Here is an 18,399-nt window from a genome sequence, read left to right as displayed (position 1 = left end):
TTCCTTCGCTTCGTTTCCACTTCGTCTTCTTCTTCTTCTTCTTCTTCTTCTTCTTCTTCTTCTTCATTCCACTCCATCGTCCCCCCCCCCCACCACTTGCTGTCTCATGCATCCGCCAGTTCATGACTGGACGCAAGCCCTCCGCTGCCACTTTCCAAGGCATGCATTGATCCTCTCGCAACGACAGGTCCCTGGGTGAAACCGCCCGGTAGCTCCGTGTCCGGGATGCCGCCGAAGCTGGTCTCTGGCTCTGCGCCGCGCGCTCTTCGATGTCGACTTATCCAGCCTCCCTCTCCGATCACGCCCCCCGTCTCTCGCGAACAATACTTCGTCTCCCCTTCTCCGCGGACCCTTGCTCAGCCGCGACCCGATATTCTCCACGGACCGCAGTTGACCCCCGTGTCGCCGACGCTCTTCTCGCAAACCGGTTTCCGACCGTCCACCTCGGATCCCTGGGATGGGGCCCCGAAACACGACCATGAACCGCCCGATGAGCGTGTCTTGAAGCTCGGGAAGAGTGAGTAGGCCTTGCTCTGCCGTCTACTTTCCCTGGTTACCGGGGACCCCACATAATCTAGCTGACGCTGACCGACTCGACCCTCGACAGCGCTCCGGATCCTCTCGCCTCTCCTCCCCACCCTCCTCATCAACCCGCTGCCTCCGACGATCCTCTCCCCGAGCATAGCGCTCCACCTCTTCCCTTCGACGCACCCACACCTCCCCACGGTCAGAGGCCGGACGCTGTACCGAGCCGCGCTCTGGACCGTCCCGGTAGCATGGAGCAGCCTTCCCCTGCTGGGCAATGTCAAGCTCCAGATCCTAAGTGAGCGCATCGTCCGGGCAGGGACGGTTCTCGAGCCGGAGCGCCCGGACAGCGACCACGATACCAGCGACGAGCGCCTTGTAGTGCGGTGGAGGACCGAACCGCGGGGAGAGACCACTCACAGCCCCAGTACTACCTTCACCACTGCCGCCCCTACCTTACCCACAGATACTCAATCTCCCTCCAACAGCCGCGGCAGTCACCTCTCGTCCTCGAAAACCGGAATCAACAAGGGCCTCAGCGTGCTGCTGGGCGGAGACGCCCCGATCTTCAAGTTGTCCAAGGAAGAGCAATTCACGGGGCTGTTCATCTTCTCCTTCGACGAGGAAGGTCGCATTGCATCCCACACCATTGAGCACGCCGATGATGCGCGCGGATGGAACCGGACGCCCAAGTTTGTCACCCTGACCGACTGGTTAATCGGGAAGGCAAGAGAGTCATTGGACCCCGCGGCTGAGCCTGGTCTCGCCATGCAAGGCTGTGAGGGACATGAATTCACGGATCGGGATCGATATCATCCTCACCGTCGCTCATAGTTGCGGCAACAACATTCTCCTTCCTATATTACCGATCAATTCATACCCGAATTCTCCCCGACTTCAAATTTCCATCTTTGCCAGCAAGAACAGGGAACACAACCCATATAGAGGACTTCACGGGCGGTGCGGGTTGGGGAAATTGAAAAAGGATCACCCTCTCTTTTATCTCAGGAATTACTTTCTGGTGCTATGTACGGCGGCTATCTGCTTGTGAGCTTGTTTGTTGAGTCCTAGAGGTCAATTGACCAGCTCCTCTCTTGTGTCCTGTGCACTCACCCACTCCTCTCAGATGTGTACACTATACCCAGTAATGAATAATGTCACTGTTACAGTATAGGAACTACACCTAGTACTCCCATACTACATCATATCTAGCTTGGCATGATTCTGCAAAACATGTCCGGCCACTGAGCCAGCCAGCGGATCATTCTGCATATTCCTATCTGACTATCTCATGCTCCATACACATATCGAATCTAGGAATCTCTGATACCGTCTCGTATCATATACCAACCAGGACATGAGTCGCTCAACCAAGTCTATCGATCTATCTCTCACACACATCTAAGACTAATCCAAACCAATAGAGGCCAAATCACCCCAAGCAAAGCCTCGATGCACAGAAAGTAAAAATACTTCTACGCCTTCACCTTCGAAGCACCCGGTCCAATCGCGGGCGACTTCAAGGTCGTAAACACGGCCACGCACACAGTGACCATGACAATTCCACCCGTGGTATAGGCGATTTCGCGCCCGGCCCACCAAAAGAGCGAGCAGAAGAGCAGAGGACCCGCGGCGCGACCCACTTGTCCCCAGCTCCGAAGACGACCCAGTACTGCGCCGCGGTCCGATTCCTGCGCTTCCAAGCTTCCCAGACTGTTCAGGCCCGTGACCACGGTCGCGCTGGTGATGGCGAGGAGTCCGCCGGCGGCGTAGAGGCCGGAAAGTGAGGAGACGCGCGCCAGCATGAAGAAGGAGATGGTGCAGGCGACGACGCCCGCGCGCACGATCACGAGCGGAGGGAGACGGCGCACCACGGTGCCTTGGAGGAGGGAGGCGATGAGACCCATCATGGAGAGGAGACGGCCGTTGAGGGCGGAGGGGCTGGCTTGGCTTCCGGCGTAGAAGGTGGCGGTCAGGAAGGGGAGGGAGAACTCGAGGCCGGAGAAGGGGAGGAGGAAGAGGAGATGGATTGCGTTCAGGACGGCGGGCTTGTTGGTGTGTTGCTTGCGTTTGGGGGATGAGGGCTTCGAGGTAGTGGTGGTGGTGGTTGCGGTGTTGGAGGAGGTATGAGTGAGCTTGGTGAAACGAGGGTGCGTTTCCGGGAGGCAGAAGTAGATGTATGCGGTCTCGACGACGATGAGGAGGAGGGAGACCCCGGCGGCGGTCGCGAAGGGGTTGGCTGCCACGGTGGTGATGTTCGAGAGCGCCGCGCCCAGGGCGGGTCCGCAGGTGAAGGCGATGCTGAAGCACGCTCCCACCAGGGCCATGGTCGAGCCGCGCTGGCTGGGGTCGCTGATGTCGGTGGCAATGGCATTGGCGAGCTGGACATTGCCTTCGCTGAGACCGCCGACAACGCGACTGGCGAGAAAGGTGCGGAAATCGGTCGCGGCGACCCAGAGGGCGACGCTGAGGGTGTTGCCGATCATGGAGTAGAGGAGGGCAGTCTTGCGGCCACGTTGGTCGGAGAGACGACCGATGAAGGGGGCGGCAACAGCCTGGAGGAAGGAGAAGAGGGAGCCGAGGGCACCGCCCAGGAGGATGATATCATAGCGCGAGTCGATTGGCTTCGCAAAGGAGTTCTTGTAGGCATTGAGATAGTGGAAGACGCGGTTCAGCAGCGAGTCCGGGGAGGGGTCTTGGTTGCGGTAGAAGCTAAGGAGGGACGGAAAGAGGGGCAGAATGAAGGTGAAGGATATCTGGGCATCATCAGTGAGCGAGAGCCCGGTAGAGGGACATACGAAGGGAGGGCCTACCAAATCCAAGAGCAGCGAGGTCATCAAGACCTTGAGGATCTGCTTCCGCTGATCTGCAGCTACCGCCATGGTGGTCGACGGCGAGGGGGAACGTCCACAGAAAGGAGGAGGCGACGAAAGCAGACGAGGAGAAGGAAGAAAATAGCGAGTGAAACCGTTATGGGCGCATGAGGACTGGAGCTGGAGAAAAGGCCAGGCGGGCAGCTCGGACAAGAGAAGTAGAGAAGAAGCATCCACGATGGCATCTTCTGGTCGTCGCCCGTCCCACCCGTTAATGTCATAGCCCTGAGCCCTATTCTTGGCTGCTCGGACTTGACTGCCCCTTCCGGCCCCTTATTTACAAGCAGTCCGTCTACACGCTGCTTACAGACTATGCTTACGAGTATATCTACAGAGTACAACGGTGTGAAAAGGATCGATCATGCTGCTGGCTGCATTGCCTCGCCCGATCTCGTTCCGCCCCGGCCGTCCACAGCCAGGGTCTTCCCTGCGCCTCCGCCCGCCCACCGTCCAGATCGCCGCTCCCAGATGTCAACGCAAGATGCAAAAGGAATAAAATACAAGAGAAGAACCGTGGAGGGCAATAGGAGGACCATTACCGCCGCCACCGAGATGCAATGGCCCCGCGGAAGCGGACATCAAAGCTGAAAAGACACGGAAAGAAAAAAGACATTGAAGAGCAAGATTATGCACGCTCAATAACTGCAAACATATACAACAAGGACTTTTGAAATAAGATCCAAAAGAAACATGGAGCAAAGACACCGGGTGACTGGTTCACCGGCCGTGCTTTGCCCTCAGAGACCCGTGTTGTAATCATCTCAAGTCATCGCGTTCGTCAACCATGACACCGCCATTACCCATGAGTTTATTAGTATGAGAGAGACAAATGAAAGCATAAATATCCGACGGCTGCGAGAAAGAGCGGGAAGAGATCGAGCCAGGAGCGTGGGAAAGGCCCAGAGTCATGCGAGGTGGCAAGACACTGGTGTCAGAAATGCGTCGACTGGGAGAAGCACGTCTCGCAGAGAAGCACCGCTCCTAAGCCACATGGCAGATCCACCCATCTCAAGCCAGACCAGGTTCACTGGTTTCCAGCAGGGGCGGCACTGGGAGCGCCATTGCCATTGCCATTGGCGTTGGCTCCGCCGCGGCCCCGGCCACCACGGCCGCGACCACGACCGTGGCCTCGGAATTCGCCGCGTCCGCGGCCCCGGAATCCATCACCCCGGCCGCGGCCATGTCCGCCACGGCCCCGTCCCCGGCCACTAGGCTGCCTCTGGTGGTGCACGACGGGCTCGAAGCCGTCGGGCTTAGGCACCGTAACATTCTCGGCGGTCTGTTCACCAGCAGCCGGGGCACTCTTCGCCTCCGCTTCTACTGCGGCAGGAGTCGCCTCAAGGCCGGTTTCGGTCTCAGCGGGGTCGCGTGGGACCTCAACCCAACCTTCAGTGTTGGCCGAGGACACACCAGAAGCATTTGCATCCCAGCCGGCCTCTGCAACGGCGTTGGCACCGTCCCCAACTAGGGTCTGAGCAGGCGGGGTGATCTGCTCAGGCTCGGGCTCAGTGGCGGGAGTGGACTCGTTCGCGACAGTTGCGTCGGTGTTGTAAGAGGAATCCTGTAGTTCCGTGTAGGCCGCATTGGCCACAGAGGGGTCCGATGCAGGAGCGGCCTCGGGGGTGGCGTTGTCGGACGAGGGAGCAAGCTCGGCGGAGACCTGCTTTACCCTTTCATCTGATTGAACGAGTAGTGTTAGGAGCGAGCAGAACAAGACCGGGGGGAGGGGGTTGCAGTGAGTGCTTACAAGTAACCTCCAGGGTGGTGCCGTCAACACCAACCACCTTCTCGTCCACCCCATCGATGATTTTGAGCATAGAGGTGACGGCATCTTGAGTACCGCCATAGACTTGATAAAGGACGCCTTCAAATGCACGGCTTTCACTCGAGGACTCATCTCCAGATCGTCTCACGGTCGCGGCAGCGCACAGGAACTTGCTCAAGTTAAGCAGCCTCTGCCTAAGCACCTGTTCGCCGGCATTGGTGGCGGCGGCGGTGGCAGCGGCGGTGGCCTGCTCCTGAAGAGCCTCGAGTTGCTCCTTGTGAGCCTTCTCCAAAGCAGCCTTCTGGCTGGCCAACCGCTCCTCGTAATGAACGGCAAAGTTCTTGAAGTGGGCAATTTGCTCCTCGATCTGAGCAATACTGGCTTGAAGAGAAGGCTTCTTCAATGCCTGAGCCTTCTGATCGACGTTGATCTTCTTCTCCGCGACGAGATCGTCCAACGACTTTCCAGGGTTTTCGGCAATGATGGCGTCAACTTTGGCGGTCGCGTTCTAGATTGGACAAAGACATGTGAGCGGTGTACAGGAACCTAAATTTGAGTCGGTGGGACGAACCAGCTTCTTCACAGCATTGCGCAAGCTCCTATGATGCTGCAGTTAGCTTCCTACTCAGATTCTGGCAGAAAGCGCAGGGATTGCTTCTCGTTGACGCACTTCTGCAAGTCCTTGTAGTGGGGATAATCGATAGTATCCAAACCATTCAGCTCTGGCTTGGAAGCGACCGAAGGGCTCGAGGCATGGTTTGGCTTCTGCTTGTCTGAGGAGGGTTCGGACTGTTGGGGGAGGTTTGTGTTAATGGCAGCCATTGTGTTGTGAAGAGGTCAAGGTTGAGAAGGTGGTCTAGGTAAATAGGTGGGTAGAGTCAAGAGATAGGTGGAGATAAAAGCGGAATGTAGAAGTTGAGGGTCAAAAAAAAATACAATGAAGGAAGAGAAGGGCGCAATTCCAGAAAGAAGTAGAGGGTGGTGGTTGGATGAAGGGAAAGGTGAGAGGTGAGATGGAAGAGGGAAAGTGACGAGGCAGCAAGACAAGACAAGAAGATGCGGGTGGAAGGCTTCCGAACCTCAGCGCCGCCTCGCCTTGTCGCGTGCTGCGCGCCGCGAGCCCAACAACGCTTCCCCCAAACAGCGCTCGGACGGTTGGCGCTGCCCTCTGCGAACTCAATGGCCTACGAGTGCAATTGTGGTTGGACGGGCGTCTGCGACGCATTACAAGTGCAATTTCAACAGGGGCACCCCTGCTGCTCTAGACCACCATGATCCGTGATGGTTGGGTATCCTCTCATTGAACTCCTGCGTAACGCCGGCCCTGCGTCACTGGCCTGATCAAAGCCCATTCGTCATCGCGCCTTGGGAAAAACTGGCAAGAGACAAAAATAGACTCCAAAATAAAGAACACTACGATGACCTTTCCCCCTCTCCAACGCCGTATAGTTTGAGTCTCATCCAAGAGGCAAGTCGATCGATATCCGCCATGCTGTATAGTAGCCCGGAGAATAAAGCCGAATCCCACAGTGCACACAAGCTTATCCTTTGAACTTCCGAAGGGTCCTCTAGTAAGCGGGAGATCCAGGGGTCAGCCTCGATCGTGGCAGGCGACCGTTGATGTCCGACCAAGCAAAACATACCTCAGTCACCTTCCGAACACTGTTTGGCGAGATGTTCTTCTCGCCCGCTTTCCGCGACTGAATCGATGACTCCCGCATCAACCTGGGTAAACAGTGACGCATTAGCACCCCGCTCATGTTTCCTGCCCCAGCTCCTCTTCCAACAAGTGACCATTTGTATATGGACGGGGGAATTCCGAATATAGGTAGTCTAGAAGCAGCGATGGCGACTCACTCTTGCATAAACAGCATGTAATCGAGGAAGATCTATAGAGCAGGAGCACGTCAGTGTCCAAACAGACGATCTAGAGGTTCACGGCTCACCAGGATATCGGCATTTTTGCTCAAGTTGCGGTTGGAGTGAGCCTTGACAACGCGTTTGACGGTTGCGCGTGGGTATAGCTTTTGTGTCGCTGCCATGATCGCTCCTGGCGCATAGAAAGGGTCCGGAGGCGGATTGACGAGGTGGTTCTGAGGAAGTGGATCGCGACCGGCGGAGGAATGATAATGGCAACCACCGCCATTAGTGATCTCGAGCTTCGTTTCCCCGTCGATAAGCTTAGCTGCCTTTCCTTACCGCTTGTCGTGTTGGAGAAAATTACGCCCCTGTACTAACAGTACCATACGGGTCCCCGAACCGGTTTTCTGTCCCCCAGTAAATTAGGTCGATAGGAAGATTCAGAAACAAAAAGCAAGCAGCCAACATCGACAACGCTATGCACATTTATTCTAAGGTTCGTCTAAGTATGGACAGAGACCTGTACAGTTACTTCAGCCGACGCAACAATTTCCACGCGTAGATGGCGGCCGCAGACCCCAGCGCAATCCTCCACGCTAGAAAGATATAGATGGCAGCACGGACCCGGTCATAATAGCCCCGGAGCATGATGCCAACTGCATATGTACTTGCGTCAGGGTCTTTGTCGGAGGACCCATAATACCTGCCTACACCAAGTCCTCCAATGCCGACTTGGTTGCGATCATGATCCCCGTGACTGGTAGTTGTCTCTGTAACCGGCAGCGCAGCCGTCTGGCTGTCCACCGCGGTGTTGTTGGGCCGGGAACCCGACTTGACCTGGTTCCGGTTGTGTTTTCGCAGACGATATGTAAGGATGTTTATAAGCAATCGCAGATCCAGTGCTGTGAAATTTGGATATTTCCATAACTGTACAGCAGTATGAGGTGGGAGCATATCTAGGAAATCTGCCAAGATACCCAGAGTCAGACCCCAAAGGAGGAGAGGCTGACCCTGACTGCTGGAATTCGCCTGACTGCCGAGACACCAGGATTTCCAGCGTTCCAACAGAGACGCCGACGGCCGGGTGCCCTCTGGGACATACCCCGGGGTTGAACTGCACTGCAGGCTTTCAGTTGGTGCTAACCGGATGGCGGCGAACTGCATGTAGCCCATCAGGGAGCGATATGCAAGGCGTGACATAAGCCCGCCCATATTGGCCAGCCGCTGAGACATGTCCACATGTTCCACTGTCCGCAAGGATGGGGAGAGAAGGGCTCGGAGGGGTACCCAATGGGTCGAAGCCACCTCGGTGGGTTGTAAGCGGAGAGTCGGGGAGTCGCTGGATGTTAACAAGAAGACGTAAGGACAAAGGACCATCAACCTAGGGAAGGGGTTGGTCAGCGCTATACACCTTTCAGCAGAAAAGACTCCAGGAAAGTACGTACGGAACCGTCCCCCAGCTCGATGTCACTACCCTCTCCGGGAGATTCCCCACATGAATACAGTCACTCGTTGTCAAATCCAGTCCTATCTCTTCAATGGCTTCTCGAATTGCGGCCGCTTTATCGTCGACATCCTCCGGATCTCTCTTTCCGCCTGGAAGAGCAACATGACCCGTCCAGCGGTCTCCGACCCGCGACGCTCGCTTGATAAAGATAGCTTCCGGCTCCCCATTTTGAACCCAAGACTGCGAGAAGAACGTGTCTAGTTGTTGCTGGACGGAAGCAGAGGAATCGGGTGAGGAGAGGGACGGAGCATCCGGCCAATGGTTATAGGTAGGACGAACACGAAGAATCAGGGCAACCGAGGCACGCTTCTTGCACGATGGCGGGTTGGGAACATGGGGATATGGGCGTTGATGCAGGTCGGCCAAGACGTCATGGAGGGACTGGGCCAACGAGGCCGGCGGCGGCATGGATGGTGGAGCCATTGACCAGGAGCATTAAGGTAGGTCCTTAGGGAGGTCAGTGAGGCGCAGTAGGCGAGTGGTTGACCCTATAGGCGGCAGAGGGAGACCCAACGATGGGGTGGACAGAACCAGGATGCGAATAGCATCGTCGCAGCAGGCAAAAGACGGGGCCGGAGGTTATCGGGGAAAGATACCGTGAGTGACGGAACCGAGGTCTGGCCAGGCAGCACACCGGCGGTCAGGACAGGGTACGGTATTGGTATTACAGATGTCTAGCTCGGGAGGCCGGCCGAGGATAGCTCTGGGCTAAAGAGCCAATCAGAATGACGGGAGTAAACGGGCCGGGGCACTAGGCCCCAGGAGGCAGGCATGACGGGAGCACGTGCCTGGATACGGCGATGGCAGACCTTCTGGCGGAAGGCTGCTAGTCCTTAGCCCGTATACTAATTAACTGCAGATGGAGTAAACTACCCTCATCCGCTTGTCTTTTGTCGCTTCGCCCGCTGAAACGCTCGCCACTTTTGATTTTTCTTCTCACCCTTTTCTTTTCCTCCCTCTTTTTCTCTTTCTTCGCATCAAATCTTCTTCTCTGCTTATCCCTTGCATCGATCGCCCTCCTTCCTCCCGGAATCGTCTCCGCCCGGACGGCATTCCTTGCGTCTCTAGTGCTTGCGGAGCCCATCTCTCTCTTCCCCCCGCCCCGAATCTCTGGACTGTCGCGTGCATACTTTCCCATCACAGCCATGCGTTTCGGCAAGACTCTTCGCAATTCCATCTACCCCCCATGGGCTGGGAAATATATCGATTACCATCGCCTCAAGGTGCTTCTGAGGGAGCATGATGTCATTGGCGATGGCAGTGACTCGGAGAGCACCCCGTGGTCCGAGCAGGACGAGGAGGCCTTCGTCCAGGAGCTCATCAACGTCCAGCTCGACAAGGTCAATGCTTTCCAGATGGAAACTCTGCAACAATTGCGGGAGCGTACCACCACCTGCGAGACCCGCCTGCGCCCATTGACGACTTCTCCCGACGGCGAAGAGCCTGCTGCCGTCGACGATGAGGAGAAAAAGAGAGTCGCTTCGGATGTTATGCAGGAGTTGGATAGCATCACCAAGGAAGTGACCGAACTGGAGAAGTACAGCCGGATTAACTTCACTGGCTTCCTCAAGGCCGCGAAGAAGCATGACCGCAAGCGTGGTACACGGTACCGTGTCAAGCCTCTGCTCCAAGTGCGCCTCTCGCAACTCCCTTTCAACTCGGAGGACTACTCGCCCTTGGTCCGGAGGCTCTCGGTGATGTACTCCTTCGCTCGCGAGATTCTCAGTCAGGGCGTTGTCGAGACTCAAGACCCTGCCGAACCCCGTGTCGGTCAGGACGTCTTTTCCTCATTCAAGTTCTGGGTCCATGCCGACAACGTGCTCGAGGTGAAGACTTATATTCTGCGGCAACTGCCCGTCCTGATCTATAACCCTGGCACTTCCAAGGATCTGAACACCGTCCCCGACGACCCGACGATTACTTCCCTATACTTTGACAACCCGCAATTCGATCTTTACACCCAGAAGGTGGCCCGTGCCCCTGAAGCAGGTTCCCTGCGGTTGCGGTGGACTGGAAATTTGCGCGACAAGCCGGCCATCTTCCTGGAGAAGAAGGTCGTGACAGATGATGATCGCAGTCGCGAGGTGAAGGTGCAGCTGAAGCAGAAGCATGTCAAGGAGTTCCTGGACGGAGAATACCGCTTCGATAAGAAGGTGCATCGGTTGGAAAATATGGGCAACGGCGAATCTGAACATGCGGAGGCTTTTAAGAAGGATGTCGATGAGCTGCAATCTTTCATCAAGGAACACAATCTGCAGCCCATGCTTCGCGCCAACTACACCCGCACAGCCTTCCAGATTCCCGGAGATGACCGGATCCGAATCTCTCTCGATACCAACCTCGCTCTGATCCGGGAAGACTCACTGGAAGAGCTGCGTCCGTGCCGTGAGGCACATGAATGGCATCGGAGAGACATTGATGAGGCCGGGATGGAATATCCGTTCCGGTCCATCAGAACCGGCGAAATCGCTCGTTTTCCCCATGCCTTGCTGGAGATTAAACTCCGGGGAGATGCGACACATAGCGCTGAATGGGTTAAGGACCTCATGGTATCTCATCTCGTGAAGGAAGCCCCGCGATTCTCCAAGTTCGTCCACGGTGTTGCCCAGCTGTTCGAGGACTACGTCAACAGCTTCCCCTTCTGGCTCGGCGAGCTGGAAAACGACATCCGGCGGGATCCTGAGACCGCGTTCAACGAAGAACAGGAGCGGCTTGCGAAGCGCGCCGAGGATGAGATGGCAGTCGGAAGCTTCTTGGGAGGCAAGAGCCCCTCAACCCGACTCATGGTCGGGTCTCCGGTTCAGATGTTCACCGAGACGGAGTCGTCACGACACCGCCAATCCCTTCAAATCGTACAGCCGTCTCCCCGCCCATCTGCTCCCGAAGTGGGCAGCGCTCCTGAACGCCAGGCGCCCGTCGAGGATGCGGAACAGGAGGCGGAACAGCCGGTCACCATGAAGCGCCTGGCTGCTCTGTTCCCCTCCTTCACCCTTGCGCGCCAAAACCGCGCACACGTAGACAATGTGGTCTTGCCGCCTGGTGTCCGGGAGCCCGGTACCTGGATCAAGGACTCGGGCCCGGTCCGCGTGGAAACCAAGGTCTGGCTCGCCAACCAGCGGACCTTCATCAAGTGGCTCCACGTTAGTATTCTGCTTTCTTCGCTGTCTCTGGGTCTGTACAATGCGGCCGGGAAGAACAACGACATCGCCCGCGCCTTGTCCATTGTCTACACTGCCTTCGCCATCTTCGCCGCCGGCTGGGGATGGTACATGCACGAGAAGCGGGCGCGCCTGATCCGCCAACGGAGTGGACGAGACCTCGACAACATGTTCGGACCGATTGTCGTGTGCGTTGGATTGGCAATTGCACTGGTGCTAAACTTTGCCTTTAAGGTAGGCTCGGAGCCGTCTCTTGGATACTTCTTGACTAACCTGGGACTTAGTACAACTCTACCCTGGAGAAGCTCCGAAACAACCAGCCTGTGGAGGCAGTTCCCGGGCTGAACTCGACGGCTTTTCTCAACAAGGCCAACATGTGGCAGCTAGTCAACCAAGGTGGAGAGACGCTCTAAACCGCTCCCCTTGTTAATGAGGTCTCCACCCAGATTGGCAGATAGTAGAATTATCACGACACTGTAAAGTGCACACAAATGTCAGAGACTGTCAGTTCACCCCTTGTTTTGGGTATGTACCGGGTGAATCGTCCATGTATGTATTGTTAGCATGTTACCTGATTGATTGCGGGATCAAAATTGACCCAAGCGAGTATCGTTAGAATGGAAATAGGGTTTCTTTGTTAATTGTACTCTCACTCTGCAATAGTAAAGTTTCACTTCATCTCATCGTCAATACCTAAATACCCTTGTAACAATGATGTATATACAACCGGTGATATGGGACGGCTAAAATGCAAGACACCAACCTCAAACCCAACGCCTGAAATGAGCCCCCCTACCACAAAAAAGATAAAAAAACCAACTCACAAACGCTCACTCACGTATATCCACTCGACGCAGACCGAGGAGGAAGTAGCGGGGCGCGCTCCGGATCCAGATCCTGCGACGCATTGCATGAAGATTCCGCCCCCGGGACGGTCGGACGCACGGGGAGTTTCCCATGCGGAGTGGTATCGTATAGGATGCTTGGGACGTAGCCGTCGAAACTGGTTCTAATAGAAGATCAATGTTAGAGTGTTTGCTATGGGAGGTATCAGTTGGGGATGTGGGGGGGGGGGAGATACCGATCGAAGAAGCCGCAAAATAGCCAGAGGTAGATGGTGCCGAGGAAGGCGATGATCCATTCGAGGATGCCGGCGGTGCGGTAGTCGTTTGCTTCTTCGGGGACGGTGAGGGAGATGAAGGCTACGCCGAGGAGGAGTTGTATGAGGATTAGGGCGGTGGAGAGGGATGCACTATGTGAGGGATTAGGGATGGTTCGTAGCCTGGAAGATCCAAGATAGTGTAGGTAGATGGTGACATACAATACCCTCACTCGGATGCTCCGCTTGCCCCAGTCATTATGCCATACGCCCCAATGGTATAAATACGACATGAAACACAGAACCTCGTTGGAATAGACGATGGCGGTGCCCGCCGATTGTAATGCTAGACCACCAAAGCAGACGCGCAGGAAGATATGATGGGCGAATTTGTATCGGAACGTGTCCATGATTCCGAGTAGGATGAGCGCGGTGCTAGCCATGCCGGAGGCGAATATCGAGAACAAGGAAATAACCTTGAGCGTCTTGGTTGTCTCTTGGTCCTCGTCAGTGTCGCTTTCATCTCCGGTGATATGGTCGCGAGCGTTGTGGTTGTTGACATTCCCTGGCTCGTTGGCGGTGGCCTCGTCGCTCGTATCGGACACCACTGGGCACCGAATCAAGGCGAACCCGGGCTCGTAGCGCATAACATGAACAGCTGCTACCGTGAATAGGAACCCCACGGCTGTCATGGACGCACCGACCAGAAATAAGGGCTTGAGTTCGAACGAGGCAATGTCGGAGATGAAGCTATTCCTCGCGTCAGTACCGATGCAGCATATGATGTAATTGAGACAGGATGAAGGCAGAGGAGAGGAAGAGGGCAGCGCACGCGACATCCGGGTTACTCTGGCCGGGGTAGACGGGCATCCCACGACCCAGCCATGTCAAGAGCAGAGCCGCCAGCGTCAGGAACCAGACCGAACCAGCCAGCGACGGGAAGATGATCAGTCGGGAGGGAGGGATATTGAGGATGACGGCGTGGAGAAAGGCCCAGATGGAATCATGGCAGCGGAGCAGAAAGGAGATCAACATGGGGAGGTCCACAGAAAGATTGCTGGTTCCTGAACTTTGGTGATGCTCACTCAACAACCACCAGACGAAGTCAACATGGGAAGAGGAAGCCAAAACCGGGAAGCGTGGAGAAGCACTGAATGACGCAGGTCAGCTGATAAGCCCGTCGTCGGATGGGCAGCCTGGCTTCTGCCCCGAAGCATAACACGGTGAGAACCACACCGGAGGGTCTGCTCATGGACAAGTGACTCTGCAGTTGACCCCTGTCAATCGAATCGGTGCCATTGAACTCCATCTCGATGGGCGCGTCGGTTGTCCGCGGGGATTCCCCGGATGATGTCATCGCGGGGAGATCAGCCGCATTGCAATCATCTACAGCAATCATCTACTAAGTATGTACCTGGTACTTAGTAGTACATACATAGTAGTTAGTAGAAAGCATCTCCGCTTACCAATGCCTGTCTCCATCGCCGCCATGTGGCCCAGTTCCACCCATCTGCTGACAAATCAGCATTGAAGCATGCGAACAATTTCATACACCACATCTTCAAACCCTCACTTAACCTCTGCTACTACTCCGTATACACTCATCACACCAACACCATGACGCACTTCAACATCCAAATCATCTCCGACACCGTCTGCCCGGTACCAACCCCATCCCCCCTCACCCCAATCCCAGCCCAATCTAACCCACTCCTCCAATAAACCACAGTGGTGCTACATCGGCTACCGCCGTCTCTCCCGCGCCATCACCACCCACAAAACCACCTACCCAACCGACACCTTCACCCTAACCTGGCACGCCTTCTACCTGAACCCTTCCTCCCCGACCTTCCCGGGCCTCGACAAGACCGAATTCTACCAGTCCAAGTTCGGCGCCGACCGCACGACCGCCATCTTCAGTCGCTTAGCGGCCGTGGGCCAGGCCGATGGGATCGCGTTTAGTTTTGGAGGGCGGACGGGGAATACCCGGGATTCGCATCGGTTGTTGTGGTTTGCGGGGCAGAAGGAAAGGGAGACGGCAGGGACGGCAGGGGAGGAGGGGGTAGTTGGGGGATTGCAGACGCGGGTGGCGGAGCAGTTGTTTCGGGCGTATTTTGAGGAGGAGAAGAATATTACGGATCGGGAGGTGTTGGTCCAGGCGGCTGTGGGGGCCGGGTTGGAGAGAGCTGCCGTGGAGGCGTTGTTGGGGTCCGAGGAGGGAGGGAAGGAGGTCGATTTGGAGGCCGAACGGGCGAGACGGCAGTTGGTCACTGGCGTGCCGTATTATATGGTGCAGGGCCAGTATGCGGTTGAGGGGGCGGATGAGCCGGATACCTTTTTGGAGGTGTTTGAGCAGGTGAAGAAGTCGGCCTAGGGGATACTATACACGGACTAGTGGTCTACGGGGGAAGAGGATTAAATGATGCGGGTGACATTGAATGTTCTAGTGGTGGAACAGAGCAAAGCCCGAGGACAGCAACCCGGCCGCACAGAAAGTAACACATGCATCGAAGTGTAAGTAGGGGAGTCTAGTCTCATAAGACAGCCATCTTTTGCCCATTAGGTCCTCCGAATCACTACCGTAAGTCTTGCAGCGGAGAAGGTTCGCATGCCGAGAGAGGGTCCCCAAACGCCCGGGACAACAATGCAACCGAGGAAGGCCCCAGGATGAGTGCGCGCTAATCGTCAAGACCGGACATCTCCCGGGATAATACACGTGGTCGAAATGAAATGGGTGGGCCAAAGCCCGGTAGCCAGCCCAGTGATTAGCTCCAGAACACCAGGGAACAGCAGAAGAACGCAAAGCAAAGCAAAGCAAAACAAAACAAAAGCAAACGAACGTTGAAGTCATTGCACGTAGCGGAGATTGTCGTGGCAGGCAACCGCGGGGCCACAGAAACGGCGGCGGTCTAGTAATTGGTTTGCTGCAATTTGAAGTCCGGGATGTAATCAAACCAGTCGGTACTGGGATTGTAGCGGTAGGCCTTGAACTCCACACCATACGGCTTGGGTTCCAACATGTAGAGCATGCCCAGGGGCACATCCAAGGAGGCAACCTCGTCGCGTTTCAGGCCCCGGAAGTACGCCAGAAGGACCCGCGCGACCGATCGATGGGTGACCAGCAGGACATGGTCGGTGGTCCGCTCCACCTCGATGATCACGGCACGCAGCCGGTTGATCACGTCCAGATACCCTTCGCCTCCAGGGCCAGGGTAGCGGTAGTACAGCTTGTTCTTCCGACGGGCCGCGTACTCGTCGGCGAACTTGTCGCGAATCTCATCGTATGTCAAGCCTTCCATCTTGCCAGCATACAGCTCGTCAAGCATCTTCATCTGCTTGACGTCATATTCGTCCTCGTTAAAGTAGTCGACCGTCTGCACCGAGCGTTGCATCATCGAGGACCAGACACAGAAGTTGCGCGGCCGGTCTCGCGGGATGTACGAGGGGTTGGGAGGGGTGCTGTCGCCGGCACGAGGTGGCAGATGCCTCAGCATTTCCTTCTGTCTCTGAACCAGCTCCCACTGCTGCCGCTGGTGGTCAATGAACCGATTGAGCGCCTGCGCATAGCGATGGCCATTCTCGCTCAGTTCCGAATCGCCACCAATGCGACCCAGCTGGTTGTCCTTGCTTTCACCATGCCGGGTGATCCAGATTTGACGTGGGGAGAGGTTGAAGTTCAGCAGGTAGTAGACCACTTGCGAGGAGAGGAATCCATGGGTCTGATGAGACACAACCTTGCGTCCCACATCGATCATCTGGATATAGGCCATGTTGTGCTTTTCCTCATACTCGCCAAGCGGCACATAGGATTTCTCATAGAGAGCCACACGCCGTTTAAAGTCCTCGAGTGCCTTCACGGGGTCCTGATCTTTGTAGTCAGGGCCAGACAGCTTGAGGCGCATGTTGGCCTCCAGCAGTTCCGGATCCACACAGCTGCTTTCAAGGAACAAGATGTTGAGCTCGGGACCAGCGCGGTTGCGGATATGATCGACGATCGCTTTACGACGCTCCATGGTACTGTTGGTGGCGTCGAGAATACCTACGCTGCCCCCTTGCTCGAGGATGTAATCCAAGAGTTCGTCCAAGGTGTCGAGGGCTACCTGCTCTCTGAGCTTCACAGCCAGTTGATTCTTAGGGTCGAAGAAGCTGGCCGACTGGTCGATAGGCTCGGGAGATGCTTCGCGGATGGCATCCTGCTCCGCCGGACTCGCGTTCATCGGAGGTACTATGGTACTCTGGGAGGGATCTTCTTCTTTTCCGTTGACGAGGATCTTGGTCGGAACAGCCGGGGGTGGGAGCTTGTTTTCCAGTTCGGGGGGCGAAGTTACGGCATTCTCCAGCACATTCGCAGCGGTTTCAGTAGATAGAGACCCCTTTTTGGGATGATTCATGGTGCCAACACTGACACTGAGACGGCGCACCGAGTCGACGAGCTCGCTGTGAATAGTGCTGGCTCTATGACTAGGGCGTCTTCCAGCGACGGCTGGAGATTTACCAGCAGCCACACGACGACGTTCTCCTACATTGAAAATCTCCGTATCGTGCTGGAGCCAATTGAGATAGCGAGCCAACTTTTTGGTCACATAACTCTTTCCTCGGGCAGGGAGGCCGACCATGACGATGACCAGCTTGGAGCCAACATCACGTTGAGCGATACGTCCATCAGGAGAGACCTTGGACTTGGTGAGACCCGGGATATCAAGGGTAGTGGCGCGCACACGACCCGGGGTAGACGGGGTGGTGTTCGCAGTACTAAAAAGCTGGTTAGCTTATCACGCTTCGAAGTCTGTTTCTGACCGGAACCAATAGAAGCGAGCATCAAGGAAAATAGGTCTATCGAAGATATCCACCAAGCCAAAAACAACACACAATAAAACGAGAATCTCGGAGAAATGGAAGATGAAAGAGTCATGGCAGATGCGGGTAAGACCGGGTCATCAACCGGCAGCCGGGTTGACAACTGTCGATCATTCCGGGGGAAAAATTCTCCAAAGTCAAGAGGCTGTAAGGATCTAGAACAAGAGAACGGGCGTGCAGACCCCCAAACTCGATCTAGACACCAGAGAAAAAAAGGACGGACCAACGACAAGGAAAGAAAAGGGGGGAGGAACATACAATTGTGGAGACGAGGGTGCGGTAGAAACCGGAGTGTCTGTTAGGGCAAAGCCGACACCATCCTTGGGCACCTGAGATCCCTTGTGGGCATCGGAATGCAGCTCGTTCCCTAGCGCTCGTCCGACCAGTGTCTTTGCGGGAGGCATAAGATTGGCCTCTTTCCCGGGTCCCGAGTGAGAAACGGCTCCATTCGTCTTTCCCGACGCACCGCGTTGGTGTTCGGGAATGGAGGCGCACGTCATGATGGCCGACCGTGCAATATCGGTGTGTTGAGACATCCCCGCGAGTGGCGCAGGGATGCAACCGGGATGCAAAGAAGAATCGATGGATGACAGAGGGAATGGGAGAACCAATGAAAGGACTGCAGGCACGAAAATCCACTCCAAGCTAATGCTGGGAGCGACCTCAACAGCTCACGGAGGCGACGACGAGGGATTGAGAGAAGGTGAAAAATGAGGGGAGGTTGGCTGGCACTGACAGTGGCAGTATTTGGTGGT

The 18,399-nt window shown here is 56.0% G+C and overlaps 9 protein-coding genes across 9 annotated transcripts; 3 read left to right on the top strand and 6 right to left on the bottom strand.

Annotated features, from left to right (window-relative positions):
* Window positions 1–77: 77 nt before the first annotated feature.
* On the top strand, window positions 78–1,745 carry BO80DRAFT_421622 (uncharacterized protein). Its single transcript, XM_025718647.1, has 2 exons — window positions 78–517; window positions 608–1,745. Exons 1-2 carry the CDS (start codon window positions 226–228, stop codon window positions 1,357–1,359), a joined length of 1,044 nt encoding a protein of 347 aa, XP_025579305.1. The 5' UTR covers window positions 78–225; the 3' UTR covers window positions 1,360–1,745.
* A 255-nt stretch (window positions 1,746–2,000) lies between these two features.
* On the bottom strand, window positions 2,001–3,407 carry BO80DRAFT_398324 (putative tetracycline transporter; the record flags this gene model as incomplete). The annotated part of the gene is made up of 2 exons (XM_025717424.1): window positions 2,001–3,281; window positions 3,339–3,407. The coding sequence occupies 2 exons, from the start codon at window positions 3,405–3,407 to the stop codon at window positions 2,001–2,003; spliced, it is 1,350 nt and encodes a 449-aa protein (XP_025579304.1).
* Window positions 3,408–4,422: 1,015 nt separating this feature from the next.
* BO80DRAFT_431535 (uncharacterized protein) lies at window positions 4,423–5,985 on the bottom strand (the record flags this gene model as incomplete). Its single annotated transcript, XM_025720751.1, has 4 exons — window positions 4,423–5,075; window positions 5,146–5,671; window positions 5,735–5,762; window positions 5,834–5,985. 4 exons carry the CDS (start codon window positions 5,983–5,985, stop codon window positions 4,423–4,425), a joined length of 1,359 nt encoding a protein of 452 aa, XP_025579303.1.
* A 561-nt stretch (window positions 5,986–6,546) lies between these two features.
* Window positions 6,547–7,305, bottom strand: BO80DRAFT_171154 (uncharacterized protein). Its single transcript, XM_025713942.1, has 4 exons — window positions 7,110–7,305; window positions 7,021–7,052; window positions 6,807–6,888; window positions 6,547–6,731 (listed from the first exon to the last, which is right to left on the bottom strand). The coding sequence occupies exons 1-4, from the start codon at window positions 7,203–7,205 to the stop codon at window positions 6,705–6,707; spliced, it is 237 nt and encodes a 78-aa protein (XP_025579302.1). The 5' UTR covers window positions 7,206–7,305; the 3' UTR covers window positions 6,547–6,704.
* A 246-nt stretch (window positions 7,306–7,551) lies between these two features.
* On the bottom strand, window positions 7,552–8,938 carry BO80DRAFT_346436 (NUDIX hydrolase; the record flags this gene model as incomplete). Its single annotated transcript, XM_025715366.1, has 2 exons — window positions 7,552–8,404; window positions 8,469–8,938. 2 exons carry the CDS (start codon window positions 8,936–8,938, stop codon window positions 7,552–7,554), a joined length of 1,323 nt encoding a protein of 440 aa, XP_025579301.1.
* A 456-nt stretch (window positions 8,939–9,394) lies between these two features.
* Window positions 9,395–12,327, top strand: BO80DRAFT_398314 (SPX domain protein). The gene is made up of 2 exons (XM_025717423.1): window positions 9,395–11,922; window positions 11,973–12,327. The coding sequence occupies exons 1-2, from the start codon at window positions 9,676–9,678 to the stop codon at window positions 12,099–12,101; spliced, it is 2,376 nt and encodes a 791-aa protein (XP_025579300.1). The 5' UTR covers window positions 9,395–9,675; the 3' UTR covers window positions 12,102–12,327.
* A 7-nt stretch (window positions 12,328–12,334) lies between these two features.
* Window positions 12,335–14,119, bottom strand: BO80DRAFT_373281 (uncharacterized protein). The gene is made up of 4 exons (XM_025716558.1): window positions 13,620–14,119; window positions 13,010–13,537; window positions 12,770–12,940; window positions 12,335–12,697 (listed from the first exon to the last, which is right to left on the bottom strand). The coding sequence occupies exons 1-4, from the start codon at window positions 13,820–13,822 to the stop codon at window positions 12,523–12,525; spliced, it is 1,077 nt and encodes a 358-aa protein (XP_025579299.1). The 5' UTR covers window positions 13,823–14,119; the 3' UTR covers window positions 12,335–12,522.
* A 214-nt stretch (window positions 14,120–14,333) lies between these two features.
* BO80DRAFT_421617 (DsbA family oxidoreductase) lies at window positions 14,334–15,350 on the top strand. The gene is made up of 2 exons (XM_025718646.1): window positions 14,334–14,449; window positions 14,517–15,350. The coding sequence occupies exons 1-2, from the start codon at window positions 14,405–14,407 to the stop codon at window positions 15,159–15,161; spliced, it is 690 nt and encodes a 229-aa protein (XP_025579298.1). The 5' UTR covers window positions 14,334–14,404; the 3' UTR covers window positions 15,162–15,350.
* A 346-nt stretch (window positions 15,351–15,696) lies between these two features.
* Window positions 15,697–18,180, bottom strand: BO80DRAFT_346024 (6-phosphofructo-2-kinase PFK26; the record flags this gene model as incomplete). Its single annotated transcript, XM_025715350.1, has 3 exons — window positions 15,697–17,085; window positions 17,218–17,539; window positions 17,903–18,180. 3 exons carry the CDS (start codon window positions 18,178–18,180, stop codon window positions 15,697–15,699), a joined length of 1,989 nt encoding a protein of 662 aa, XP_025579297.1.
* Window positions 18,181–18,399: the final 219 nt, after the last annotated feature.

Source organism: Aspergillus ibericus, assembly GCF_003184845.1.
Source record: "Aspergillus ibericus CBS 121593 unplaced genomic scaffold BO80scaffold_4, whole genome shotgun sequence".
NCBI lineage: Eukaryota > Fungi > Ascomycota > Eurotiomycetes > Eurotiales > Aspergillaceae > Aspergillus > Aspergillus ibericus.
Note: the sequence above shows the minus strand (reverse complement) of the source record. Positions and strands in the feature narration are given on the sequence as shown.

Bases quoted from the DNA above. Each gene is read 5' to 3' on its own strand.
- BO80DRAFT_421622 (XM_025718647.1), top strand. From the start codon at position 226: ATGCCGCCGAAGCTGGTCTCTGGCTCTGCGCCGCGCGCTCTTCGATGT. The intron at 518-607 runs GTGAGTAGGCCT...GACCCTCGACAG, and splicing joins TGTCTTGAAGCTCGGGAAGA to CGCTCCGGATCCTCTCGCCT.
- BO80DRAFT_171154 (XM_025713942.1), bottom strand. From the start codon at position 7,205: ATGGCAGCGACACAAAAGCTATACCCACGCGCAACCGTCAAACGCGTT. The intron at 7,053-7,109 runs GTGAGCCGTGAA...CCTGCTCTATAG, and splicing joins GCAAAAATGCCGATATCCTG to ATCTTCCTCGATTACATGCT. The intron at 6,889-7,020 runs GTGAGTCGCCAT...CTGTTTACCCAG, and splicing joins TACATGCTGTTTATGCAAGA to GTTGATGCGGGAGTCATCGA.
- BO80DRAFT_398314 (XM_025717423.1), top strand. From the start codon at position 9,676: ATGCGTTTCGGCAAGACTCTTCGCAATTCCATCTACCCCCCATGGGCT. The intron at 11,923-11,972 runs GTAGGCTCGGAG...CCTGGGACTTAG, and splicing joins TGCTAAACTTTGCCTTTAAG to TACAACTCTACCCTGGAGAA.
- BO80DRAFT_373281 (XM_025716558.1), bottom strand. From the start codon at position 13,822: ATGTTGATCTCCTTTCTGCTCCGCTGCCATGATTCCATCTGGGCCTTT. The intron at 13,538-13,619 runs GTGCGCTGCCCT...CGCGAGGAATAG, and splicing joins CAGAGTAACCCGGATGTCGC to CTTCATCTCCGACATTGCCT. The intron at 12,698-12,769 runs GTATCTCCCCCC...ATCTTCTATTAG, and splicing joins TTTTGCGGCTTCTTCGATCG to AACCAGTTTCGACGGCTACG.
- BO80DRAFT_421617 (XM_025718646.1), top strand. From the start codon at position 14,405: ATGACGCACTTCAACATCCAAATCATCTCCGACACCGTCTGCCCG. The intron at 14,450-14,516 runs GTACCAACCCCA...AATAAACCACAG, and splicing joins TCTCCGACACCGTCTGCCCG to TGGTGCTACATCGGCTACCG.